The sequence below is a fragment of the Balaenoptera borealis genome (genome assembly GCF_965194805.1).
Source record: "Balaenoptera borealis genome assembly, chromosome: 11".
Lineage (NCBI taxonomy): Eukaryota > Metazoa > Chordata > Mammalia > Artiodactyla > Balaenopteridae > Balaenoptera > Balaenoptera borealis.
Window position 1 is genome coordinate 66,192,709 of NC_138868.1, and position 22,241 is coordinate 66,214,949.

Consider the following 22,241-nt stretch of genomic DNA (forward strand, 5'->3'; position numbering starts at 1 on the left):
TTTGATAAATTGATAAATGTAAGGAACTATCACTCAACCATTGGCTAAGCAAATACATCCTCTCCTAATTTGACTGTTGTTTCCTCTCACCACCTCCCTCCTTACATTGTAATCTCCAGCAATGCCGGACTACCCACAGCCCTCACCATGTCTCCTCACCTCCACACCATGGCTATGGCAGATGCCATGTTTTGACCTTCTTTAGCACCTGACATTTCTCCTTCAGGGCACTTATGAAAACAGTCAATAATTATCTCCATGATTCTCTTTAAATATCTTTATGCTCCACCAGAATATCAGATTCCATACCAATGTCCATTTCATTCCCCTCTAAAACCCTATGCTTATCAAGTGAATGAATAAATTTTCCCAGGCAAGATCTTACAACTCTCAAATCCTGAGGTTTTAAAATGACTTTTAGACAACCCTAAGAATGGGAAAAAATATTTGCCAATGAACCAACTGACAAAGGATTAATCTCCAAACTATACAAGCAGCTCATGCAGCTCAATATCAAAAAAACAAACAACCCAATCCAAAAATGGGCAGAAGACCTAAATAAACATTTCTCCAAAGAAGATATACAGATTGCCAACAAACACATGAAAGGATGCTCAACATCACTAATCATTAGAGAAAGGCAAATCAAAACTACAATGAGGTACCACCTCACACCAATCAGAATGGCCATCATCAAAAAATCTACAAAGAATAAATGCTGGAGAGGATGTGGAGAAAAGGAAAGCCTCTTGCACTGTTGGTGGGAATGTAAATTGATACAGCCACTTTGGAAAACAGTATGGAGGTTCCTTAAAAAACTAAAAATAGAATTACCATATGACCCAGCAATCCCACTACTGGGCATATACCCAGAGAAAACCATAAATCAAAAAGAGTCATGTACCACAGTGTTCACTGCAGCACTATTTACAATACCCAGGACATGGAAGCAACCTAAGTGTCCATCGACAGATGAATGGATAAAGAACATGTGGCACATATATACAATGGAATATTACTCAGCCATAAAATAAGCGAAACTGAGTTATTTATAGTGAGGTGGATGGACCTAGAGTCTGTCATACAGAGTGAAGTAAGTCAGAAAGAGAAAAACAAATACCGTATACTAACATATATATATGGAATCTAAAAAAAAAAAAAAAAAAAAAGGTTCTGAAGAACCTAGGGGCGGGACAGGAATAAAGACGCAGATAGTAGAGAATGGACTTGAGGACACGGGGAGGGGGAAGGGTAAGCTGGGACGAAGTGAGAGAGTGGCATGGACATATATACACTACCAAATGTAAAATAGATAGCTAGTGGGAAGCAGCCGCATCTCACAGGGAGGTCAGTTCGGTGCTTTGTGGCCACCTAGAGGGGTGGGATAGGGAGGGTGGGAGGGAGACGCAAGAGGGAGGGGATATCGGTATATATGTATGTATATAGCTGATTCACTTTGTTATAAAGCAGAAACTAACACATCATTGTAAAGCAATTATACTCCAATAAAGATGTTAAAAAAAATAAAAATTAAAAAATTAAAATAAAACGACTTTTAAATGAAATGCAGTAAAATAGAGCAAAATATTTAAGTACCATTTTGACCCTCAGTGAGAGTACCTGTGTTCTGACAAAGCCAGAATGAGACAGATCCTGGGTTTCCTTTTGACCTGGGCAGGCCTCAAGGACTCCACTTGCTTCTTCTTTCTAGGAGCCCATGAACTCCTCCCTCTATAGCTATAACCTAGAATCTGTCCTCCTTCTAGTCATCACCCCTCCAATCACCTCATCCCAACCACTTTAATTCTTTTCACCACGATGTTTATAATCTATTGGCAATGGGGAACCACCAAAGTGGGAAGATAAACTTGACCTTAGTACACATAAGAACTGGAGGACGAAGAGACTAGAACTAGCCAGGTGGCTATGACAGCAAGACAGGTACATAATAATAGTGCTGTCCCTGGTCTAAGGCCGTGACAGGAGAGGTATAATCACTAACTGAAATGGAGATTGATAGCATGTGTGGCTCAAAGGAGAAGGAGAAAAGATGGCAGAGGTTTCAAGTCTTAGTGACTGGGTAAAAAGTAGTATAGTTCACATAAACTAGGAAGACCAGTATGTGGAGAGATATGTCTAGTTGAGGTTTACAAATAGCATCATTTACTACTTTCATTGAAAGGGGTGATGGTGTGATGGTAGATAGTCTCTGCTTGTATTCCTTTGTTGTTGTACTGTTGTTTTCTTTTGCACTTTCTATTTTTGCTACATTGAGCATATATTACTTTATTAATAGAAAAAACCAACAATCTTGTTTTTTGTATGCAACTTGGTTATGACATATTGATCTTGCAATATATATGAGATATCATAAAGGCGATGTCCGGCAGGAAGACGAAATTGTAGGTCTGAAGCTTGTGAGAAGGCAAGGTTATAAGCACAAATTTGGAGTTATAAGCATAGAGTTTAAAGCCTTGGGAATGCATGAGCTCCCCAGGAGAAGGAGACAGAATTAAAGAGGGCCAGAGGATGAACTTCTGTCTCAGGTCGTGTGGCCCTGAAGTCCCTCACAGGGAGTAACTGGTGCTAGGTAAGAACACAGGAAAGATCACACTAGCTAGAGGCTTTGTTCAGCCTGCTCAGGTTTAATCTCAGAGAATGGATGGATGCGGTGTGGACAGGACCCCGTCTGCATCACCAGAGTATTTTGGAGTTACCTATATCAATACACTTTACTCACCGTTAACAACGATTTGCTTTTGTGCTGTCATGCCCACTAAACCGTGAACTTTTTGAGGTCAGGAATCAAGTCTTGTTCAGTTCTTTAGCCTTCTTTGTTTTCCCCTCACCTAGCACAGTGCCTAACACATAGGAGCTGCCCCCTGCATTCCCTCGTTCTCTCAAATGACTTAGCTTTCCTTGGTCAGGCTGCTATGCGCCCTCTTGTCTAGAGGAACTAGTCCTCTAAAGCCTAGATGAGGGGACTTGTCCCACAGGCCTAATGCCCATGTGTCTGTGACACATGGAGATTCTAATGACCTCCCTGCAAGAAGCCCTGAGGTGTGTTGCCCACCCATCACTCACCTCACTTTGAAAGTTCACTGTTTTGTTCAGTGTACATACTATTTACTTGTAAGCACATAGCATGTTAATCCACACGGTATTTAGAAAATCTATAATTAGCCAGGCTAGAAACGAGGCAATAAAGTGCCCACCAGAAAGTGGCCCAGACTTGCCATGCGTTTTTACTTTTTGGCCTGACACAGTGGTTGCCAGATTTAGCTCTTTCTACATTTTTAGATCTAATTACGTGGATATTTAAAACCCTTCTTCTAAAACTTCCTGGAGAATTAGTCTTTTAGAAATAGATATTGAAGAGATGCTCAAGTCCAAACCCTTCCCTCAGTTGAATTTCACAATGTGGAAGCACTTTACAAACACTAAAACAACACACCAGTGTGACCCAGATGAACCTCACGGCCACTGGCGTGGGCAGTCAGCGTCTCCAGGCTCCTGACTCTAGACCCGGGCTACCTGCCACTGTCACTCTGCCTGTTGGATAATTAATGTCCTCCAATGCTTCTCTGTCACACAGCTTAGGTGGGGAAGGTTAGTATAGATGTGCCCTGCAGGGAAATATTTTTCTGGATCTTGTTTTAGCTATATAGGGGAATTTATTATTTAGGAGAATCTTGCAGTGAAACTTTCACATGGGGAAGAAGCATTCTCTAAATTACCTGCCAACTTAATTTATTTTCTACTGTATTTGTTAAGTCTAGAATCAGGTTTTCTGATGACCAACAGACCTGGTCATTTCTCTCATATATATGCATAAAAGATGAAGTTAAACAGACCTGCTGTTCCTATACTCCTCCGCCACGTGCGGGCTCTTGTGACCCTGGGTCTCTGATTCTTGATCTCATATAAAATAGGCTAAACACTACCTGCTCTGTCAATATCCTCAGCAACGTTGGGAAGATCAAGCAGGAAAATGTATGTGAAAGTAGTTTGTAATAACGATTAAAACAACGAGAGTAATAGCCAACGTTCCAAATGTGTCGGGCACAGCTTTATATGAATTAACTCATTTCATTCTTGTAACGCTAAGATACAGGTTCTGTTATTGTCCCCAGTTTTTTGACAGGAAACCAAGGAATAGAAGTTAAGTAACTTGCACAAGTCACAAAGCTAGTAAGTAAAGAAGTTGGAATAAGCTGCCACATACTAACTGGGCACAGTAAGACTATATTAAAGCTGATAGAGACTGCAAGAGATAACACAGCATGAATATGTGATATCACAGGAAAATGAAACAATTGCCATTTTAAAGATGGAGCAACTCAGATCCAGCAAGGTTTCATGATTTGCCCAATGTCAAGTATTACAGTTTTAGAATATCCATAATTTATGGATAGAATAAATAATAATATATTTATTTGTATTCTAATTAGTATTCTAAAATATTCCATTTTTAAATTGTGGGAAGTAGAGCAAAGCTGTTAGGAACCTGGGTGCTGGATTCAATGGCCAAGTTTTAAATTCCAGCACTACCATTTAACCAACTATTTTACTGGAAAATTAAAAATTAAATATGCACAGACAATTTTAAGAATAAATGCCTAAAAGATGTTAGCTACTATTACTATCACTGTCCTAATTCCAGTTGCCAGTTCCCAAAGCACATCAAGAGTTCTAGACAAAATTGTGTAGTTCTCTTTGAAAGTGCTGATGGAGTAATCATAGCATCAGGATTTGGAGAGAAGTAGGAAAGGAGAGTCTCAAGTGTGAACTTTTCTTTCTTTCTTTTTTTTTTTGATAATTCTATAAAGTGAAAAAACCCTATAACCAAGAATCAAATTTTCAGAAATAGATTTTTATTCCAGTTCCTTCCACTCTCTGCACAGTGGTACTGATTAACATCCAAAAACATGTTAGAAATAGGAGCGAGAAGGCAAGGATAATCTATCTACTAAAGAAGCAGTGCCATTAAAAAGGAAGAAAGCATCACCCCAGTGGGCCACCTCTGCACCAGGCGCTCACAGGCCTTTGGTTATAAAGAGCATGGCTTGATTCCAAATCAGACAGACCTGCTTCAAAGCCAGCTCTTCCACTTATTAGCTGGGTGGCCTTGGGCAAAGTGACTTAACTTCTCTGACTCTATCAAGAGTTTCTGAACCCAGAGCTAACTCAGCTGCTCCTCTACGGTAGAATCACTGGGATACAGGGCAACTGCTGTCCCCTATGGGGTTTGTGGGATTCATCACCCTGGTTTAAAGGTCTACTTCACAAGCCCTCAGGGAGGGGGAAGGGTAAGCTGAGACGAAGTGAGAGACTGGCATGGGCTTATATATACTACCAAATGTAAAATAGATAGCTAGTGGGAAGCAGTCGAATAGCACAGGGAGATCAGCTTGGTGCTTTGTGACCACCTAGAGGGGTGGGATAGGGAGGGTGGGAGGGAGACGCAAGAGGGAGGAGAAATGGGGATATATGGATATGTACAGCTGATTCACTTTGTTATAAAGCAGAAACTAACACACCATTGTAAAGCAATTATACTCCAATAAAGATGTTAAAAAAAAAAAAAAGGTCTAGTTCACAAGCCCTGAAAGGTACTTTTTGGAGTTTTTTTCAGGAGCAGACTGGCCTGTCTAAGTGGCCACAAGACACACATCATGGGAATTAGCTGAACAAATAGGACCCTACTCGGCATTTAACCAAATGGATATTAAAAGTCTAATTGAGCAAAAATTCCCTCTCTAGCAGATGGATGTGATACCCTATCAAGACAGGGCATGTCCCCCCTACCTCATCCACACGCCCGGCAATCTCAAAGCGAGTCCCCCAGCTTTCACGACCTGTTCTTTTCAGACACACACCAGAAGTTAGCACAAAGGAGACAGAGAAGCATTCCCCAAGGTTAGACAGACAGGCTGATCTGAAGATGCTGTAAGACACACTTAGCTGACTGAAGTCTGGCTGGCGGGTTGAGGCTGGATTCCATATGAACTCACTCCTCACAGGGCCAGCTACGCAGCTTGAAACATGTCACTACTGCGCTCCAGTCACCCTTTCCCACAATGGCCCAACTTCCCCCCAACCAGCTTTGCCTGCTGTCCAACTTCTAACTCAGCCCACAGGGCCTTTGAGCTGGAGGCTGCCAAAGACAGGTTAGCACTGAACATCAGAGTTCCGGGAAAAAGAAGCTTCCCTACAGAGACGGTGCACGCCACTGTATCTATAGGACCGACTTTCCAAGGCTCCTCAGATTTCTTATTTACACAGACTTCTGCGACTATAGCCTCCATGGCAACTTCAGAACTGACTCATGGCTCAGGAGGTATTTCTAAGCTTGGGAATGAAATTGCTCAAGACAGCATGTTGTAATATGGGTAAAGCTGAAAAATAGTGCTGGATGTTTAGAATAGATTATATGTGCTCATCATTTACTAGGAATTATCATTTAATAGGGTTTAATTAGCACATTTATATCATGTCCTTCTTGCCTAGCATTTATACACATGCAAAGAAATTGGTAGCTAGTGTAACAACAATGCATGCAGCTCTCCTAGGTAGTAAGTACTAATGGGTTTAGCTAGCATTTGCTGGTTGTTCATCTCTTGTTTGCTCCTTTGTTGAGAGAAAGCATTCTATCTATTTACAGACAAGGAAACTGAGACCAGGAAGTTAGGGAACTTGCCTAAAATCGCCCAGGACATATGGGGTAAAACAGCGATTCAGACAGAAGCAGTTTGACTCTGGAATTTAGGCTCTTCATCTCTATACCCTACTATTGTCCCTGTTAGGTGAGGACACTGAGACCCACAGACATAATGTAACATGTCTGAGGTCACGTCATTATTTGCTTTTCACATAAAAATCTAAATTACAGCTCCATCTCCTTTCAAACAGTAAGCTAATTCTAAACCTGGGTCCTAGAGACTTTGATGCAGCCAGAAGAGTGGTCAGACACTAAAACAAGCAGCAACAAAGTGCACAGACTCATAGAGGATTTTCTAGGTATAAAGCCCAATCAGACAGTGGCCAATGACATCTTCTGGTCTCTGATAACCCCTGTGCTACTAGAGCTGCTAAAAATGACACCAAAGGCATGAATCTGTTCAGATGCCAAGAGTTTTATCATAAGACCTGGCAGCTCATGATTAAAGAGGTACTGGAGTCCCCAGAACCAGAAACGCCCTTTCGAAAATTTTCCACATTTGTTCTCGCTTCAGGCCATGATAAAGAGTTTCCAGTCAAACGCACCAGCTAAAATGAACCTATTTTCTGCAAGAGAAGTGGCCAGTTTGGGTCCAGCACTTATAAAGGTTCCTAGTGCCACAGACTATGAAATAGGCAGAAGTGAAGTGGACCATTTTAAGGGGTTCACAGGGAATCCCAGAGGACCTTAAAACTTCTGAGCAGGAAGAAGATTCCTGAGCTGTCATTGTCCAACCAGTCTCCAACTTAACAGGGATGCAGCTGAGCTGAAGGGACTTCTCTGGAGCCACTGAGCAGGTGAGTGAGTGGCAGGGCCAGTAACCGTAATGAGGGGTTGGACATGCCCAGGTTGCCAACAGCCTCCGTCCAAGGACTCACTCTTTATACCCCAAGCTTAGACTGAAGGCCTAACTTCTGGTACAAACCCTAGGAATCAAATTCTGATTTCAAACATTGTGAAGATGCTTCTCATTTTCCAGACCTCTCAGTGAAAACTTTAGAGACAAATCAAGAAATCTGTGGCTAATGTCATAGATCCTTAGACAAAAATGGCCCTAAAATATATACTCAGTCTCCTTTTCATTGACGACAGAGAGCCAGAGAGAGAGAGGGACAGACAGAGAGACAGAGAGAGACAGAAAGAAAGAGAGAGAGAAATAATACTTTATCCCCAATACATACACAGAAAGCTCCTCGTCTTTCTCAAAGCAGAGAACCTCCAACTTGCTTGATTGAAGGGTAGAGAAGGGGGGTAGCAAAAGTTGGAATGCAGTGAGCGATTGTTAACAGGAATTGGGAAACTCCTCTAGCCTGGAACTCTCCTGGTTCCCGCTGTGAACCGGTCTAGGGGCTTCCCCTCGATGGCCCGAGCACAGAAGGGCGGGCAGGACACTCAGGGCCGCGTCACCGGCGGGACTGCCCGTGCCCGGAAAATGAGCTGCCCGTGCCCAAGAATTGAATGCAACTCCCGGTAGTCTCTCTCTGGGTCCCCCGGGAGGCCCGCGCTGGGGCGAGAGATCCCAGGGGAGGCTGTGAGAGGGAGATAAAGCAACAGCCCCAAAGCTCCAGTGAATGCACTTGAAATTTCTGCGCGCGAGAGAGAAACTGTTTTCTTTGACACCAAGTTTCCAGTCCATCGGGCAAAGTCACTTGCGGCGCAGCGCCCAGGAGATCTGGGTCTCCCACTTGGCCGCAAGCCGCTGCCCCGGGACTGGAGACCCGCTGCGAAGCGCTCCCGCCCCCGATCCCCTCCCCCGCTGCTCACCTGCGATGTCCCAGAGCTGCAGGCGAACCACGGTCTCCGGGTCCCAGTGGAGCACCTTGAGCGCGAAGTCCACGCCGATGGTGGCCCGGTAGTGCGAGGAGAAGTTCTGGTGCACGTAGCGCTTGATGATGCTGGTCTTGCCCACGCCCAGGTCGCCGATCACCAGCAGCTTGTACAGGTGCTCCTTGTGCGGGACCTGCATCCTGGCGGCCCGCCAGCCGCGCCTTGCTATGCAGTGCGGGCCGGGGAAGCGCAGCCGGGCCTTGGGCGGGAGAGACTAGCGGAGCGCGAGTGCGGGCGAGAGAGAGCGGAGGCGGCGGGGCGGGACTGGACCGGGCGAGGGGCGGAACTCCTCCGCGGCCGCCTGGAGAAACGCCCAGACAGAAGCCCGGTGGTTAATCCTCCTTCCTACCCCGCGCCGCGCGGCCTTGGAGACGGGTGGAGACCCGAGCGACTCCCGGGCCCGATAAGTTAGGGGGCCTCAAGGCAAATGCCTTTTGCCGAGGTTATTCTTACCGCACTTTACAGTTCCGAAGTGCTTTTCTCGACTGTGATCTTTCCGAAGTGCTTTTCTCGCCTGTGATCTTGGCGACAAAGCTTGGAGGCGTGGTTTTTATTTTCCAAGTTTTGCAAGCGAGAGCGTCAAAAAATTAAGTGAATTGCCGAGACGGTAGTAAAAAGCCTAGCTGAACGCAGGGCTCTTGAGGCCATGGGCCCCGCCACCATCCCATATGGCAGAGAGAGCGTGGAGGCAAGGCAACAGGTAATACAATTTCAAGAGGCATAAGAGCTGGATTTGGGTCCGGCACGCCCTGGTTTTCGAGGTGAGTGACCTTGTGCAAGTCATTTGAGCTGCCCCAGCCTCCTTTCTTCCTTGGCTATCTGGTAATGGTAATCCTGACCTATCAGCAGCCTGGGAGTGTGAACACTGAGCACCTTCACACCTATTCAACTAGTAATCGTCTAACCAGGAGGATAATTGGGCTGTAAATGCTGAGGGCATCCATGCTTTTAGCCTCCGCCTCTCCTACCCTAAAAGCTCTGAGCAGCATTGAAAGACAATTTAAACAACTAGTCAGATTATTTTACGTGATAATAATACTAGCAAGCATCTATCCAGCACTTGCTATGTGCCAGGTTTTATACATATGTCACCTAATCGACCCAGCAGTCTTAAAAATAGATACCATTATTCTTCCCATTTTACAAATGAGGAAACCAAGGCCTAGACATTTTAAGTAACGTACCTAGGGTCAAACAGCTAATGAGGAGAAAGACAGATTCAGACTTAAATCTTTCAGTATGAAAGAGTTTTGTTTTTTTTTTTCCCATTTATTCTTTTAACAGATATATATTTGTGCTTGGGATGATAAGGAATAACACAGAGATTCCTAGTCTCAAAAGCTTAACCTTCTTGTGAGTAGAGACAGACAAGACAAATGAAAAATAAACACAATTTGTAATACATTAGTTGATTTCTACCCACACAGGGACACACCAGGCAGGTTATACCTAATAAGTGGACCACGTAGTCTATCTACTTACAGCATTGGCCAACACTGAGGCTTCACGATGGGGGCGGGTGGGCGGATCAGGAACCTGAGGTGCCTAAGCCATTTTGAGAGCCTGCAAAAAATTTGGGGTAATGGCAAAATAAGACCCCACCAGATCTAAAATCCTGGTTCTGTAGATCTGAAAGACAAGTTTGGTCTGGGCAAGAAGCTAATATTTTTAACAGTAGAATAAAATAAAAAATAAAGATGAGAGTACAAAACAATGGCATTAAAAGCAAATATAAAAAAGAAAATCATCAAAGCCAAAAGGTGGTTCCTTGTAAAAAATAACAAACTGACAAACACCTAGTACTACTGATCAAGAACTAATTTGAGAAAACACAAATTGTCAGTATCAGTTTTATAGACATAAAACAATAAGGAAAATATATTATGAACAGCTTTCTGTGAATAAATTTGGAAATTTAAGCAACATGGGCAAATTCCTTGAAAAACACAACTAACAAAATTGACCCCCCAGAATGGAAAAACTAGATCATTCATTGTACGTTGATTAGAGATTGGGTCTGTATTTAAAAATTAATTTAAAACAGTAAAGCTTTCACAAGTTAACAAAAAAAAGAAAGAAAGAAAGAAGGAAAGAAAGCAAAGAAGCTAATGGTCGAAGCAAGGAGGGGGTGGAAGTTTGAGACATCATGTGAGCCAGCTCCCAACGCTATGCCTGATCCAACTTCTTCACAGGCCCCAGCATGTTTTCCCAGCCGGTCCAGCTGAGTCATCCTCACTCACCTGGTCTCGTCTTCTGATGAGGAGCCTGTTGGAGCATCAGATGCTTAGATTTACTGTGTGGGGCAGGCAGCCCAAAATTCAGGTTTTCTGGGACCTGAAGCTTATACACTTGAGGGGAGGGGACTCTTTAAGCAAAAGAATGCAAAATTAAGGACTGGGTCCTGAAGTTTCAGCTTTCCTTCACCGCCTCTCTGGGGACAGTCTCCAAGCATGGTGAGTGAGCTCCCTGACTAGGCAGGAAGTACTGCAGTTTGTTTCCAGAGTCACTCATTTAGGTCTCATGACAGTGCTTCACAGTGGGAAGAAATGACTCTCGGTTTATAATTCTTAAATATTGTAGACTAAAGCAGCTTGGTGAGCACCCCAGGCTAGCAGTTCAGTAAAATCCTGAAAGACCCTGCGTAAAATGAGGGAGTTGGGTTGCAAGATCTCTGGGGAGTACTTCTGACTCTAAAATATCAGAATTCTGAGTCTTCTAGACATCTTCCGGCAAGAGTGATACCCCAGCCTTCTAACCACCTCCACCAAGGCACCATTACCCGAGAGGTGGAGTTTTCTATACTGCACTCCATCCCCCCCCAGCCCCACTTAAGGAGATTTGGGAGAAAGGCTGTGGAAGGGCCATTTCAAAGCAAACATTATGCCATAGTTCCCTTCTGGTTTCATGGCTCTCTTCTCTCCTCAGCTGCTGTATATTTTCCCCCCAAGATAAGGGCTCTCCAAGCACATTTTTTTTGGAGGGCAAACCTTTCTGTGCTCCCTTGCTTTGCTTTGAACTTATTTCCTTTACTCAGAACTAGGTTGCAAACAGGAAGGCAGGGAGGTGGGAATAGAATATAAACTAGATTCAGGCTAGAGCTTCTTTAGATGAAAAGGGCATTAGCTAACAGGTAGACCATCCTTGTCTTCCTATCCTCCCTCTACTCCCAGATTATGAGGCTTCACAAGAACCCATTTGTCTCAGCCTGCGACTCCATCTGCCTCAGACTGTCCGCAAGGATGCCCAGCTTTATCCTGACAAGCCGGCTCTCCTTCTCTCCAGAGAGAAAGGACCTGGGGTTGTGCCATGTGGCTCCTCCCCCCAGCAGCCGCCCTGCACCATGGAAACCTGCTTTCCGCAGTAACTCTAAAAAGCATCTCCGGGGATGTTTTGACAATCTTACTACCCTCAAATTGCTAAACCACAGCACACCCTCTCCTGAAGAACAGGAAGGCAGGTGACCCAAGTCTCTAAAGGGGGAATGAGACCACAAAGGCTCAGAATTCAAGGATGAATGGTATTCCAGACAGCACAGAGTTGGATTTCTCTAAGACTCCGTTTCCTTTTTGTCCAGTGTGGGGACATATACTCACACATATTAAGTGGAAAAACTAATTTAAATCATTGGAAATGGCTTTGCAAACATAAACTTGAAATCCTCATGTTTCCCTCCCAGACCAGCTGTGTAAGGTGAGCCCCTATGAAGTTACCTTATTTGCTTTCAGCAATGAGAGCCATAAGGAGTTATTCATTAGCTTATGTAGTTCTTAATTATTGTTCTGAAGAAATACTTAAATGACTGTAAGACAGAGTGCCAAATACTCTGTTGTAGGACAGGTAAGGTAATTTTTCTTAGATTAATGCAGTCTTCAAAAAGATGGACTTTACTCTGAAAAGGCCTGTGAGAGGAGACCATAAATTTTTATCATCCAAACGAAGATTCTTGAAAGTGAAAGGGGGCCCTATTAATAATTACACCAAACCACAGGAACAAGCCAGGGCTGTCCTAAAGAATGTTCATACCTGAAGCAGAGGGTTAGAGTTCTCAAATGAGATCTACAACTGAGAGTGGCATTTGAAAAATCTCCTAAATCACTATTTTAATAAATAGTTCTGCCAAGTTAAGGCTGAAGCTCATTTCTCTGTTATCTTCAAAGAGTTCCCCTTTTATCTAGTAGGCTTGTCTAAAACCCGTGCTAACTTGCCATGGGAGTTACATCCAGTATTGATTCAGAGGTGCAGCTGTTGTCTGGAAGTACACACCACTTTTTAGATTACTTGGAAAGAGGCCAAGATGGATTCTGTATGGGAAGTGCTTGAAATGAGTACATTTCAGTCTACAGGAATTTTGATGTTGGACTTTTTCACCAGAAAGAAAAGCTGTAATAGGATATTTATTGATTATCATCAGAAAATGGTTGCAAGTGAGTTTCTGAACCCTCCATTAGTCTGAACCAAGAAAACCAGATTATGCCCTAAATCATTTCCAGCAATAGATTTATCAACAACTAAAATTATGTACCGTAGCTGCACACATTAGATTTGCATTGGACAGACGCGGTGAGTTAGGACTCATTTTCCTCCTAACCCACCTAACATCAATGAGTGGAAATGAGCTATGGAATGGGCAAAAGGCAAGCATTTGAGAAGAACATGGAGCAAAATGATTCTATATGAACTCAGAGTTTCAATTTCCTTATATTGGGTGCCAAGCCACTTATCTTGGCTAATTTATTTAAACCTCACAATCACTCTGTTAGTATAAATCCCCACTTTATAATAAAGGAAATGGGGCTCAAAGAGTTTAAATAATTTGCCCAAAAGTGACAGCATGAAAATTATAACTCCTAATTCCTAAATCTATGCTTTTCCTACTCTAACACATTCCTTTTGCATGTGATAAAATCCAGGCCCAGACTTCTACTCCAGCTTTGTTTCTGCTAAACTGCTAAAAATATTCAGGCTGTAAGGAAATAGGATTGACTGTATATTTTACAAAGTCCTAAGTATGTAAGGAAATATCTAATAAAGGAGGAAAAGAAAAATGTATGATTCAAAGTTACAAGGATATATCTCACACTCATTCAACAACTCAGGCAAAAGGGCAGCACAAGTAAAAAGCGGCATGCTATTCGTTCGTGGGAGTGATCTTACCCAGCATGTGTAGAGGGTATAAACCTAGGAGTCTACCCCTGTTACTCTCAGAGAAGTCAATAGCTTAATAATACTGAGATTCTCCTGCGAATGAGCCCCTCATTCATAACAAGTGGGGACACAGCGACTGGTACGGTCTCTCGCTCAGAGGATAACTCAGGAAAGTTACTGACACACCATCAGGGTCCAATCAAGAAATATTTTCGGCATAAAGCACTGTGACAGATTTTTTGAGGGTCAGGGTCAGGAGTGGGGTCTCATTTATCTACAGAAATACATAAAATATAAGCCCCTGTCATCAAACTGTGGGCATTCTGATTAGAGTGTCAGTCACCATGTGCACACCTGGCCCTCCATCTCTCCATCTCCTTCTCAGATCCCTTCACTGGCTTCTCCCCTTCCTTGCTGCCCACCACTGCAGAGGGCAATTCTCCACCCTTGGGACTCCGACTTTGCCTGCTTGAGTTCATCCACTCCTGTGACAGGAGAGAAAACCGGGCTAGAGATTAAACTCAGCAGTCAGACCATCTTATTTGATTTCACATTTGAGGCCCACCACTAACCAGGTGTAATACCTTAGTAAAGTAATCTAACTTCTGTAAGCCTGTCCCCTCGTGTATAAAATGAGGATAATAATTTCTACCTCCTAAAGTTGTCAGAAGCCTAAAGGAAGTAATGCAGTGAAGTGCTCGGCATAGTGTTTGGCCCAGGATGTGCACTGAAAAGAAAATGCTGTTCAACTATCAAGTGTCTGCTGATGATTTCTATATTTGTACTTAAGACCCCAGCCTCACTCATGCTTTTCACACCCTTGTTCCAGCTGCCTTTTGGGCATTTCTACCAGGCTTTCTGGAGGACATCTCAAATGTAACATGTGCAAAGCTGAAGTCATTATCTACCCTAACAGACGTGTTCCTTTTCCTGTATTCCTGGTTTTAGTCATCGGTCCCACCCTCTCCAAAGTCTACCAAGCCTGGAAACTCAGTCATACTTGACTCCTGCCTCCTTACTGCCACACATCCCAGCAGCCTGAGTCTTCTGATTCTATCTCAGATCCCTTAGTGCATTTCTTCTACTCCCTAAAAGTACTATTAGAAGATAGAGGTGAATATCCATTCAATATTATTGTGGGCAAAGGATTTTTAAGCATTATGCAAAAGGAAGAAATCATAAAAAGGAAAAGCATTTTAGATATATATACACACACACACACACACACACACACACATATATATAAAATCACCAGAAGCAAGACAAATAGCAAATGCAAAATGGGGAAGATTTTTGTCTGCTTAAATGTCTGACATTTAAGACAGGCAAAAAGGGAATACACTATATATAAAAAAAAAAGCTCTTGTAAAATATTTTAAAATATCCAAATAGATAAAGGAACATGGATACAAATAAACAAATGGCCACACAAATAGCCAATAATAATGTAAAAAATATTTTTCACAGTAACAGAAGTAGAAGAGTTAAACAATAATGAGATATTTTTCACTTTTCAAATTGACAAATACGTTTTAATACTAAAAATATCCAATATCGATGAGGATGCAAAGAAATGGACACTATCATGATCCTGGTGGGATTATAATTTAAGAAAAAGCTGTTAGAGAGAAATTCGGTTATATGTATCAAAAAACCTTAAAAATGTATGTGCCCCTTGACCTAAAAATTCTATCTGTACGAATTTATGATAATCAATCATTAGAGAGAGAGAGATTTATAAAAATTTAACTTCATGAATGCATATTACAATGTTGCTTATCATTGGAAAAAAACAGGCACTTTCTAAATATGTATCAGGTTAAATATTACAATGTTTTAAATATGTGATGGCATATTATACAACCTTTATAAATGATGTTTAAGAAAAATATTGAGTTACCTGGAAAGATATTCACAATGTTTTTTCACAGCACTTTAAAATTGGAAAAAAAATTACAAAATACATACCCAGTTTGGCATAAAATACGTAATTTCCATTATACAAACTTACACACACACACACAAAGATATAGAAAATCATACACCAATATGTTATCAGAGATGATCTCTGGATGATAAAATTACTGCTTTGATTTATTATATATTTTTCTACCTTTCTATATTTCTCATTTTAGTTTTACAGGTAACATTATTGTTTTCAAAAGAAGAAAACAAAACTAAAAAAAAAAAAAAAAAAAAATAGAATGTGCACTGAATGGGTCTTAGAGGAGGATTCCCATCAATCATCATAATGATTTTTTTCTAGGTCTCTCCAGTAGATACAGAGTGTCAGTGTTTTAGGTTTCAGTAATTTTCCAGCCAACCTTTTCTCATCCTGATTCCACTTATCTTATCAGTGCTGAGAGGTGTGCCTTCCCGAGAGAACCAAAGCACCATTTCACGGGCGGCATAATCAGGCTGACACTCCAGAACCTCACACGAGGTCCCTACACTGTCCTGGAGTGACTGCCACAGCAGCCCAGGCTTAGCTCTCAAGAAACTGATCGAAGCCTTCCCCACAAGGTCCTTATGCCTGAAAGGAAACTTATCTTCCCCCAAAGATGCGGCCCTCCCAAACCTTGATGTCATTTTTTCCCCTTCCTGCTTGTGCCCTACTTTTCCACTCTGACACCAATTCTCTGATTCTTCCCTCCAGAATCTCTCGCATTCATCCTGTCCTGTTCTTTTCAGTCCTTCTTCCCATCTCATCAAGTAGCTGTTTCCTAAGTATATCTCCCTCACTCTATTTTCCCTATTTGGACCTGTCACCATTCCCAGCTCAATAGTCATTAAAAATAAAGTACTTCAGTGGGGCACTCCTCCACTCACAACCTCTGAACTTATTTTATGTGTGAGAGGAATACATTCTATCTTATTTAACCCTTTGTTTCTTTTTTTAAAAGTTTTATTGGAGTATAGTTGATTTACACTATTATGTTACTTTCTGCCGTACAGCAAAGTGAATCAGTTACACATATACATATATCCACTCTTTTTTAGATTCTTTTCCTATATAGGCCATTACAGAGTATTGAGTAGAGTTCCCTGTGCTATACAGTAGGTCCTTATTAGTTATCTATTTTATATATAGTAGTGTGTATATGTCAATCTTAATCTCCCAATTCATCCCACTCCCGCTTTTCCCCCCTGGTAACCATAAGATTGTTTTCTACATCTGTAACTATTTCTTTTTGTAAATAAGTTCATTTGTACCATTTTTTTAGATTCCACATATAAGTGATATCATATGATATTTGTCCTTTTCTGTCAGACTTACTTCACTTAGTATGATAATCTCTAGGTCCATCCATGTTGCTGCAAATGGCATTATTTCATTCTTTTTTATGGCTGAGTAATATTACATCATATATATGTACCACATCTTCTTTATCCATTCCTCTGTCGATGGACATTTAAGTTGCTTCCTTGTCCTGGCTATTGTAAATAGTGCTGCAATGAACATTGGGGTCCATGTATCTTTTCAAATTATGGTTTGCTCAGGGTATATGCCCAGGAGTGGGATTCCTGGATCCCATGGTAATTCTATTTTTAGTTTTTTAAGGAACCTCCATACTGTTCTCCATAGTTGCTGTATCAATTTACATTCCCACCAACAGTGTAGGAGGGTTCCCTTTTCTCCATACCCTCTTCAGCATTTATTGTTTGTAGATTTTTTGATGATGGCCATTCTGAATATGGTACTGGCACAAAAGCAGAAATAGATCAATGGAACAGGATAGAAAGCCCAGAGACAAACCCACACACCTATGGTCAACTAATCTATGACAAAGGAGGCAAGAATATGCAATGGAGAAAAGACAGTCTCTTCAATAAGTGGTACTGGGAAAACTGGACAGCTACATGTAAAAGAATGAAATTAGAAAACTCCCTAACACCATACACAAAAATAAACTCAAAGTGGATTAAAGACCTAAATGTAAGGCTGGATATAAAACTCTTAGAGGAAAACATAAGCAGAACACTCTGTGACATAAATCGCAGCAATATCTTTTTCGACCCACCTCCTAGAGTAATGAAAATAAAAACAAAAATAAACAAATGGGACCTAATTAAACTCAAAAGCTTTTGCACAGAAAAGGAAACCACAAACAAATGAAAAGACAACCAACAGAATGGGAGAAAATATTTACAAACAAAGTGACCGACAAGGGATTAATCTCCAAAATATACAAACAGCCCATGCAGCTCAATATCCAAAAAACAAACCACCCAATCAAAAAATGGGCAGAAGACCTAAATAGACATTTCTCCAAAGAAGACAGACAGATGGCCAAAAAGCACATGAAAAAATGCTCAACATCACTAATTATTAGAGAAATGCAAATCAAAACTACAATGAGGTATAACCCTTTGGTGAGTTGCGTTCTCTGTTCTATGCAGCCAAAGCAAATCCTAAATGATAAATCTCCTTGAGTCAGACAGGAAGAGGTCATCTCCCTCCCAAGTACACCAAGTACATTCTGTCATTCAGGCTAGGCTGCATTAAATGTCCTTGAAACAGAGCAGGACCCTATGGTCCTTCCCCCCCACCCCAAGTCCTCAGCCTGCTTTTGTGGAAAAACTTTAGCCAAAGAATAAGTTTAATCAGAGAAGTGAGAAAATGCAGAAACGAAGGAAAACAGTCAAAGGAGACCAAATAAAAATAGTTTAGTAATTAAGCAAAGTCAAGGACATTTAGCTCCTCCTTAAGTGCTATAGGTAATATTCTGAGCCATATCCTGTGACCTGTCTCACAGACACGGAAACCCCCACCAGGTGGAAGAAGTTAACTACATGATAACCAGGCTGTAGCCATGACATAAGCTGCCACAATTCCGAGAACTGCCCTCAGAGAAATGGAAACAAACCGACCCTGGAACTGAATATTAACTGTACCTTAAGCAATCAAGATGACGCTGGTCAAACCACTGACGACCAGTTTCAAGATGACTGTCAGAGCTGACTGTATTGTTTCTGCATGTAGCTCCCTCCCTCTGTCTATAAAAGCTCTTGCCCTCTGATTGTCAAGGGTTTGGGGGGAGTTGGCCTTTGGACAGGCATCCACCGTCCCCGCCGGTTGCTGGCATCCAAAATAAAGCAAACTAGGTGGTCACAAAGCACCGAGCTGATCTCCCTGTGCTATGCGGCTGCTTCCCACTAGCTATCTATTTTACATTTGGTAGTGTATATATGTCAATGCCACTCTCTCACTTTGTCCCAGCTTACCCTTCCCCCTCCCCATGTCCTCAAGTCCATTCTCTACATCTGCGTCTTTATTCCTGTCCTGACCCTAGGTTCATCAGAATCTTTTTTTTTGTTGTTAGATTCCATATATATGTGTTAGCATACAGTATTTGTTTTTCTCTTTCTGACTTACTTCACTCTGTATGACAGACTCTAGGTCCATAGACCTCACTACAAAAAACTCAGTTTCTTTTAATGGCTGAGTAATAATCCATTGTATATATGTGCCACATCTTCCTTATCCATTCATCTGTCAATGGACACTTAGGTTGCTTCCATGTCCTGGCTATGGTAAATAGTGCTGCAATGAATATTGTGGTACATGACTCTTTTTGAATTATGGTTTTCTCAGGGTATATGCCCAGTAGTGGGATTGCTGGGTCATATGGTAGTTCTACTTTTAGTTTTTTAAGGAAACTCCACAGTGTTCTCCATAGTGGCTGTATCAATTTCCATCCCCACCAACAGTGCAAGATGGTTCCCTTTTCTCCATACCCTCTCCAGCATTTATTGTTTGTAGATTTTTTGATGATGGCATTTCTGACCAGTGTGAGGTGATACCTCATTGTAGTTTTAATTTGTATTGCTCAAATGGTTAGTGATATTGAGCATCTATTCATGTGTTTGTTGGCAATCTGTATATATCTTCTTTGGAGAAATCTTTATTTAGGTCTTCAGACCATTTTTGATATTTTTTGATATTGAGCTGCATGAACTGCTTATAAATTTTGGAGATTAATCCTGTGTCAGTTGCTTCATTTGCAATATTTTCTCCCATTCTGAGTGTTGTCTTTTCGTCCCATTTATGGTTTCCTTTGCTGTGCAAAGGAAAAAGCTTTAAGTTTCATTAGGTCCCATTTCTTTATTTATTTTTTTTTATATCCATTTCTCTAGGAGGTGGGTCAAAAAGGATCTTGCTGTGATTTATGTCATGGAGTGTTCTGCCTATGTTTTTCTCTAAGAGTTTTATAGTGTATGGCCTTACATTTAGGTCTCTAATCCATTTTGAGTTTATTTTTGTGTATGGTATTAGGGAGTGTTCTAATTTCATTCTTTTACATGTAGCTGTCCAGTTTTCCCAGTACCACTTATTGAAGAGGCTGTCTTTTCTCCACTGTATATTCTTGCCTCCCTTATCAAAGATAAGGTGACCATATGTGCATGGGTTTATTGCTGGGCTTTCTATCCTGTTCCATTGATCTATATTTCTCTTTTTGTGCCAGTACCATACTGTCTTGATTACTGTAGCTTTGTAGTATAGTGTGAAGTCAGGGAGCCTGATTCCTCCAGCTCCATTTTTCTTTCTCAAGATTGCTTTGGCTATTCGGGGTAGTTTGTGTTTCCATACAAACTGTCAAATTTTTCGCCATTGAGAACGATGTTGGCTGTGGGTTTGTCATATATGGCCTTTATTATGTTGAGGTAAGGTCCCTCTATGCCTACTTTCTGGAGGGTTTTTATCATAAATGGGTGTTGAATTTTGTCAAAAGCTTTTTCTGTATCTATTGAGATGATCATATGGTTTTTATCCTTCAATTTGTTATTATGGTGTATCACATTGATTGATTTGCATATATTGAAGAATCCTTGCATTCCTGGGATAAACCCCACTTGATCATGGTGTATGATCCTTTTAATGTGCTGTTGGATTCTGTTTGCTAGTATTTTGTTGAGGATTTTTGCATCTATGTTCATCAGTGATATTGGCCTGTAGTTTTCTTTCTTTGTGACATCTTTGTCTGGTTTTGGTATCAGGGTGATGGTGGCCTCATAGAATGAGTTGGGGAGTGTTCCTCCCTCTGCTATATTTTGGAAGAGTTTGAGAAGGATAGGTGTTAGCTCTTCTCTAAATGTTTAATAGAATTCGCCTGTGAAGCCATCTGGTCCTGGGCTTTTGTTTGTTGGAAGATTTTTAATCACAGTCTCAATTTCAGTGCTTGTGATTGGTCTGTTTATATTTTCTATTTCTTCCTGGTTCAGTCTCGGAAGGCTGTGCTTTTCTAAGAAATGTGTCCATTTCTTCCAGGTTGTCCATTTTATTGGCATAGAGTTGCTTGTAGTAATCTCTCATGATCCTTTGTACCTCTGCAGTGTCAGTTGTTACTTCTTTTTCATTTCTAATTCTGTTGATTTAAATCTTTTCCCTTTTTCTCATGATTAGTCTCGCAAATGGTTTATCAATTTTGTTTATCTTCTCAAAGAACCAGCTTTTAGTTTTATTGATCTTTGATATTGTGTCCTTCATTTCTTTTTCATTTATTTCTGAACTGATTTTTATGATTTCTTTCCTTCGGCTAACTTTGGGAGTTTTTTGTTCTTCTTTCTCTAATTGCTTTAGGTGTAAGGTTAGGTTGTTTATTTGAGATGTTTCTTGTTTCTTGAGGTAGGATTGTATTGCTATAATCTTCCCTCTTAGAACTGCTTTTGCTGCATCCCATAGGTTTTGGGTCATCGTGTTTTCATTGTCATTTGTTTCTAGGTATCTGTTGATTTCCTCTTTGATTTCCTCAGTGATCTCTTGGTTATTTAGTAGTGTATTGTTTAGCCTCCATGTGTTTTTATTTTTTACAGATTTTTCCTGTAATTGATATCTAGTCTCATAGCATTGTGGTCGGAAAAGATACTGGATATGATTTCAATTTTCTTAAATTTACAAAGGCTTGATTTGTGACCCAAGATATGATCTATCCTGGAGAATGTTCCATGACCACTTGAGAAGAAAGTGTATTCTGTTGTTTTTGGATGGAGGGTCCTATAAATGTCAATTAGGTCCATCTGGTCTAATGTGTCATTTAAAGCTTGTGTTTCCTTATTTATTTTCATTTTGGATGACCTGTCCATTGGTGAAAATGGGGTGTTAAAGTCCACTACTATGATTGTGTTACTGTCAATTTCCCCTTCTATGGCTGTTAGCATTTGCCTTATGTATTGGGGTGCTACTATGTTGCGTGCATAAATATTTACAATTGTTATACCTTTTTCTTGGATTGATCCCTTGATCATTATGTAGTGTCCCTCTTTGTCTCTTGTAATAGTCTTTCTTTTAAAGTCCATTTTGTCTGATACGAGAATTGCTACTCCAGCTTTCTTTTGATTTCCATTTGCATGGAATATCTTTTTCCATCCCTTCACTTTCACTCTGCATGTGTCCCTAGGTCTGAAGTGGGTCTCTTGTAGACAGCATATGTATGGGTGCTATTTTTGTATCCATTCAGCCAGTCTATGTCTTTTGGTTGGAGCATTTAATCCATTTACATTTAAGGTAATTATCAATATGTATGTTCCTATTACCATTTTCTTAATT

General features: G+C 41.1%; 2 protein-coding genes and 2 long non-coding RNA genes across 6 annotated transcripts in view; 1 reads left to right on the forward strand and 3 right to left on the reverse strand.

Annotated features, from left to right (window-relative positions):
* Nucleotides 1–8,772, reverse strand: part of RAB38 (RAB38, member RAS oncogene family) — a gene marked incomplete at its 3' end in the record, with an annotated part of 63,099 nt that extends 54,327 nt beyond the window's left edge. Inside the window, exon 1 of one of the 2 annotated variants that reach the window (XM_082340533.1) lies at nucleotides 8,486–8,765. In XM_082340533.1, coding sequence (XP_082196659.1) covers nucleotides 8,486–8,687 — 202 coding nt within the window. In that variant the 5' untranslated portion in view covers nucleotides 8,688–8,765. Of the gene's footprint in view, nucleotides 1–8,485 lie in introns of both variants that reach the window. The other variant, XM_082340534.1, reaches the window with a different exon arrangement.
* Nucleotides 1–22,241, reverse strand: part of LOC309605146 — a 303,910-nt gene that overhangs the window by 215,799 nt on the left and 65,870 nt on the right. The window lies entirely within an intron of this gene.
* The window catches only part of LOC309605138, a 106,545-nt gene continuing 91,797 nt past the window's right edge, over nucleotides 7,494–22,241 (forward strand). Inside the window, exon 1 of the long non-coding RNA XR_014231244.1 lies at nucleotides 7,494–7,518. This is a non-coding gene — a long non-coding RNA (uncharacterized lncRNA). The remainder of the gene's footprint in view (nucleotides 7,519–22,241) is intronic.
* Nucleotides 8,714–22,241, reverse strand: part of LOC309605127 (uncharacterized protein) — a gene marked incomplete at both ends in the record, with an annotated part of 44,730 nt that continues 31,202 nt past the window's right edge. The window contains 3 exons of one of the 2 annotated variants that reach the window (XM_082340541.1): nucleotides 8,714–8,849; nucleotides 10,031–10,111; nucleotides 10,789–10,813. In XM_082340541.1, coding sequence (XP_082196667.1) covers nucleotides 8,714–8,849; nucleotides 10,031–10,111; nucleotides 10,789–10,813 — 242 coding nt within the window. Of the gene's footprint in view, nucleotides 8,850–9,270; nucleotides 9,527–10,030; nucleotides 10,112–10,788; nucleotides 10,814–22,241 lie in introns of those variants that run through there. The other variant, XM_082340542.1, reaches the window with a different exon arrangement.